Consider the following 6,000-nt stretch of genomic DNA (forward strand, 5'->3'; position numbering starts at 1 on the left):
GTAGGTGGTCCCCGCGTGACGATAGATGGCGGTGGTAGGTGGTCCCCGCGTGACGATAGATGGCGGTGGTAGGAGGTCCCCGCGTGACGATAGATGGCGGTGGTAGGAGGTCCCCGCGTGACGATAGATGGCGGTGGTAAGTGGTCCCCGCGTGACGATAGATGGCGGTGGTAGGTGGTCCCCGCGTGACGATAGATGGCGGTGGTAGGTGGTCCCCGCGTGACGATAGATGGCGGTGGTAGGTGGTCCCCGCGTGACGATAGATGGCGGTGGTAGGTGGTCCCCGCGTGACGATAGATGGCGGTGGTAGGTGGTCCCCGCGTGACCCTATATGGCGGTGGTAGGTGGTCCCCGCGTGACCCTATATGGCGGTGGTAGGTGGTCCCCGCGTGACCCTATATGGCGGTGGTAGGAGGTCCCCGCGTGACCCTATATGGCGGTGGTAGGAGGTCCCCGCGTGACGATAGATGGCGGTGGTAGGTGGTCCCCGCGTGACGATAGATGGCGGTGGTAGGAGGTCCCCGCGTGACGATAGATGGCGGTGGTAAGTGGTCCCCGCGTGACCCTATATGGCGGTGGTAGGTGGTCCCCGCGTGACGATAGATGGCGGTGGTAAGTGGTCCCCGCGTGACCCTATATGGCGGTCGTAGGTGGTCCCCGCGTGACCCTATATGGCGGTCGTAGGTGGTCCCCGCGTGACGATAGATGGCGGTGGTAGGAGGTCCCCGCGTGACCCTATATGGCGGTGGTAGGTGGTCCCCGCGTGACCCTATATGGCGGTGGTAGGAGGTCCCCGCGTGACGATAGATGGCGGTGGTAGGAGGTCCCCGCGTGACGATAGATGGCGGTGGTAGGTGGTCCCCGCGTGACCCTATATGGCGGTGGTAGGTGGTCCCCGCGTGACCCTATATGGCGGTGGTAGGTGGTCCCCGCGTGACCCTATATGGCGGTGGTAGGTGGTCCCCGCGTGACCCTATATGGCGGTGGTAGGAGGTCCCCGCGTGACCCTATATGGCGGTGGTAGGTGGTCCCCGCGTGACGATAGATGGCGGTGGTAGGTGGTCCCCGCGTGACGATAGATGGCGGTGGTAGGAGGTCCCCGCGTGACGATAGATGGCGGTGGTAAGTGGTCCCCGCGTGACCCTATATGGCGGTGGTAGGTGGTCCCCGCGTGACGATAGATGGCGGTGGTAAGTGGTCCCCGCGTGACCCTATATGGCGGTCGTAGGTGGTCCCCGCGTGACCCTATATGGCGGTCGTAGGTGGTCCCCGCGTGACGATAGATGGCGGTGGTAGGAGGTCCCCGCGTGACCCTATATGGCGGTGGTAGGTGGTCCCCGCGTGACCCTATATGGCGGTGGTAGGAGGTCCCCGCGTGACGATAGATGGCGGTGGTAGGAGGTCCCCGCGTGACGATAGATGGCGGTGGTAGGTGGTCCCCGCGTGACACTATATGGCGGTGTTAGGTGGTCCCCGCGTGACTCTATATGGCGGTGTTAGGTGGTCCCCGCGTGACACTATATGGCGGTGTTAGGTGGTCCCCGGATGACACTATATGGCGGTGTTAGGTGATCCCCGGGTGACACTATATGGCGGTGTTAGGTGATCCCCGGGTGACACTATATGGCGGTGTTAGGTGATCCCCGGGTGACACTATATGGCGGTGTTAGGTGATCCCCGGGTGACACTATAAGGCGGTGTTAGGTGATCCCCGGGTGACACTATATGGCGGTGTTAGGTGATCCCCGTGTGACACTATATGGCGGTGTTAGGTAATCCCCGTGTGACACTATATGGCGGTGTTAGGTGATCCCCGTGTGACACTATATGGCGGTGTTAGGTGATCCCCGTGTGACACTATATGGCGGTGTTAGGTGATCCCCGTGTGACACTATATGGCGGTGTTAGGTGATCCCCGTGTTACACTATATAGCGGTGTTAGGTGATCCCCGTGTGACACTATATGGCGGTGTTAGGTGATCCCCGTGTGACACTATATGGCGGTGTTAGGTGATCCCTGTGTGACACTATATGGCGGTGTTAGGTGATTCCTGTGTGACACTATATAGCGGTGTTAGGTGATCCCTGTGTGACCCTATATGGCGGTGTTAGGTGATCCCTGTGTGACCCTATATGGCGGTGTTAGGTGATCCCTGTGTGACATTCTATGGTGGTGTTAGGTGATTCCTGTGTGACATTTTATGGTGGTGTTAGGTGATCCCTGTGTGACCCTATATGGCGGTGTTAGGTGATCCCTGTGTGACATTCTATGGTGGTGTTAGGTGATTCCTGTGTGACATTCTATGGTGGTGTTAGGTGATTCCTGTGTGACATTTTATGGTGGTGTTAGGTGATCCCTGTGTGACACTATATGGCGGTGTTAGGTGATCCCTGTGTGACACTATATGGCGGTGTTAGGTGATTCCTGTGTGACACTATATAGCGGTGTTAGGTGATCCCTGTGTGACCCTATATGGCGGTGTTAGGTGATCCCTGTGTGACCCTATATGGCGGTGTTAGGTGATCCCTGTGTGACATTCTATGGTGGTGTTAGGTGATTCCTGTGTGACATTCTATGGTGGTTAGGTGATCCCTGTGTGACATTCTATGGCAGTGTTAGGTGATCCCTGTGTGACATTCTATGGCAGTGTTAGGTGATCCCTGTGTGACATTCTATGGTGGTGTTAGGTGATCCCTGTGTGACACTATATGGCGGTGTTAGGTGATCCCTGTGTGACACTATATGGCGGTGTTAGGTGATCCCTGTGTGACACTATATGGCGGTATTAGGGATGGTGGGGGTGATAATGATGATGGGGTGATTATTACGGCCGCAGCTGATCCATGCACCTGCCTTCCTCCCCATACATCACTGTCGCTCTGAGGGGCCCGGGGCCCCTGTTATCTATTTCCTGTCTGCTGATGTGATTGGTGGCTGCATCACTCACGTGCCCCCTTCAGGTACAGCATCGCCTGCGGGGTCCAATTTCGTCTCTGGAAATGACTCTTGTTGCAGAGAAGAGAAAGATGAGCAGAGATTAAGAAGCGGCAGAAAGGTGGACGAGAGCGGCGGGCGAGAGCGGCGTCCTCCTACCTGCGGGAGACCCCCGGAGCCGGGGAAGACGGAGCTGCTCATCAGTAGGATGAGGGTGCAGGCGGCAACCGGAGCAGAGTCCTGGAAGACAAGAAGCAGCACTCCCATCATCCCTGAGCACGGGGCTCACAGTCCAATCTCTATTACTCCCTGTTATCAGCCATTACTGGGGGAGGTGACTGTAGGACAGGAGGCTACAATCTATTACTCTCTGTTATCAGCCATTACTGGGGGAGGAGACTGTAGGACAGGAGGCTACAATCTATTACTCTCTGTTATCAGCCATTACTGGGGGAGGAGACTACAATCTATTACTATCTGTTATCAGCCATTACTGGAGGAGGTGACTGTAGGACAGGAGACTACAATCTATTACTCTCTGTTATCAGCCATTACTACAATCTGGGTAAGAAATATTAAAATGACATCTACAGAATGGGAGGAATAGAGCTAAGCAACAGTACATGTGAAAAAGACTTAGGTATACTAATAGATCATAGACTGAACATGAGTCAACAGTGTGATGCAGCAGCAAAAAAGGCAAATACAATTCTGGGATGTATTAACAGAAGCATACAGTCTAGATCACGTGAAGTCATTATCGGTCTTTACTCCTCTTTGGTCAGACCTCATCTGGAATACTGTGTACAGTTTTGGGCACCACATTTTAAAAAAGACATAGACAAACTGGAGAAAGTTCAGAGAAGAGCGACCAGAATGGTGACTGGTCTGCAAACCATGTCCTATGAGGAACGGTTGCAGGATTTGGGAATGTTTAGCTTGCAAAAAAGAAGACTGAGAGGAGACTTAATAGCTGTCTACAAATATGTCAAGGGCTGTCACATTGTAGAAGGATCATCTTTATTCTCATTTGCACAAGGAAAGACTAGAAGCAATGGGATGAAACTAAATGGGAGGAGACACAGATTAGATATTAGAAAAAACTTTTTGACAGTTAGGGTGATTAATGAGTGGAACAGGCGGCCACGAGAGGTGGTGAGTTCCCCTTCAATGGACGTCTTCAAACAGAGGCTGGACAGAGATGATGATGAGGATGATGGGGATACTGATGAGGATGATGATGAAGATTGGGATGATGGGGATGAAGATAATGAGGAGGATGATGACAAGGATGAAGGGGATAATGATGATGAAGGTGATGATGGGGATGATGATGATGATGAAGATTAGGATGATGATGATAATGGGGATAATGATGAGGATGATGAGAAGGATGATGATGAGGATAAGATGATGATGATAACGACGAAGATTAGGATGATGGGGGTGAGGAGGATGATGAGGATAATGATGATGAAGATGGGAATGATCATGAGAAGGAGGAGGATAATGATGAGGATGCTGATGAAGAATAGGATGATGATGATGAGGATGGTGGGGAGAATGAGGATGATGAGGAGGAGGAGGATGATGATGATGAGGATGATGGGGAGAATGAGGATGATGAGGAGGAGGAGGAGGATGATGAGGATGATGATGATGAGGATGGTGGGGAGAATGAGGATGATGAGGAGGAGGAGGATGATGATGAGGATGATGATGATGAGGATGATGAGGATGATGGGGATGATGGGGATGATGGGGAGAATGAGGATGATGAGGAGGAGGAGGATGATGATGAGGATGATGATGAGGATGATGATGATGATGAGGAGGATGATGAGGAGGATGATGAGGAGGAAGATGATGATGAGGATGATGAGGAGGATGATGAGGAGGATGATGAGGAGGAGGATAATGATGAGGATGCTGATGAAGAATAGGATGATGATGATGAGGATGATGATGAGGAGGAGGATGATGAGGATGATGATGATGATGACGATGATGATGAGGAGGATCTCTCCTTCTCCTTCTCTTTCCCGTTCACAGGAAACTTTTGTAAAGTGAAATATTGCAGATTCTGAGCCACAAATTGATAAAATGTCACAATAAATCCATCTCCAACTGCAGAATTACAGGTGAACCCTACGACCTCAGACCGTGCGGTGGAGGGTGCGGGGGTCTGTCCTCAGAGGTCTGCCCCCAGGAGCGGCAGACTAAAGGTGGCAGTGCGTGTGGTGCAGGTGGAGCAGACTGCGGTGTGACACTCACCTTCATGCTTCCTGGCAGCGGCCGCTCGTTCTGGTGACTCCGCTCCTTGGGTCACGGTTATAAATGCTGTGAAGGAGGAGTCCAGGACTGATGGTGTCAGCGCCGGTGATGGACGCGGGGACGGCGCCTCCTCTGGGGATCAGACCGCGCTGCCGACAAGAGAAACGCTCACATTCTGAAGAGATCAAACTGTCAGCGAGCGCAGGATCAATATCCACCGCTGCAAGCCAAAGGTGACGGCGTCATGGAGGTGGTCAGCGAGCGTCCATCAAGATGTCAGGGTGATGAGCGGACGAGGGGTCCAGACATCTCCCGCAGCGTAGAAGAGCGAGAAGCCGGAGATCACCTGTCACAGAGTCCACGAGTCCAGAAACCACGGCAGCCAGAGACCCCCCACATCCCTGGCACCATCTCCACACTCGTCCAGGAACCACGGCCGCCGGAGACCCCCCACATCCCTGGCACCATCTCCGCACTCGTCCAGGAACCACGGCCGCCGGAGACCCCCCCACATCCCTGGCACCATCTCCGCACTCGTCCAGGAACCACGGCCGCCGGAGACCCCCCACATCCCTGGCACCATCTCCGCACTCGTCCAGGAACCACGGCCGCTGGAGACCCCCCACATCCCTGGCACCATCTCCGCACTCGTCCAGGAACCACGGCCGTCGGAGGCCCCCCACATCCGGAGCACCATCTCCGCACTCGTCCAGGAACCACGGCCGCCGGAGACCCCCCACATCCGGAGCACCATCTCCGCACTCGTCCAGGAACCACGGCCGCCGGAGACC

General features: G+C 54.2%; 1 protein-coding gene across 1 annotated transcript in view; it reads right to left on the minus strand.

Moving 5' to 3' along the window:
- SPX (spexin hormone) overlaps window positions 1–5,277 on the minus strand; it is a 28,873-nt gene extending 23,596 nt beyond the window's left edge. Inside the window, exons 1-3 of the mRNA XM_073649488.1 lie at window positions 5,210–5,277; window positions 3,095–3,175; window positions 2,949–3,006 (exon numbers count right to left, since the gene is read on the minus strand). Of these exons, the coding sequence (XP_073505589.1) occupies window positions 2,949–3,006; window positions 3,095–3,175; window positions 5,210–5,215 (145 nt within the window). The 5' untranslated portion in view covers window positions 5,216–5,277. The remainder of the gene's footprint in view (window positions 1–2,948; window positions 3,007–3,094; window positions 3,176–5,209) is intronic.
- Between the last annotated feature and the right edge of the window lie 723 nt (window positions 5,278–6,000).

The sequence above is a fragment of the Phyllobates terribilis genome, unplaced genomic scaffold, assembly GCF_046119375.1.
Source record: "Phyllobates terribilis strain yellow unplaced genomic scaffold, ASM4611937v1 Scaffold_10__3_contigs__length_209671492, whole genome shotgun sequence".
Lineage (NCBI taxonomy): Eukaryota > Metazoa > Chordata > Amphibia > Anura > Dendrobatidae > Phyllobates > Phyllobates terribilis.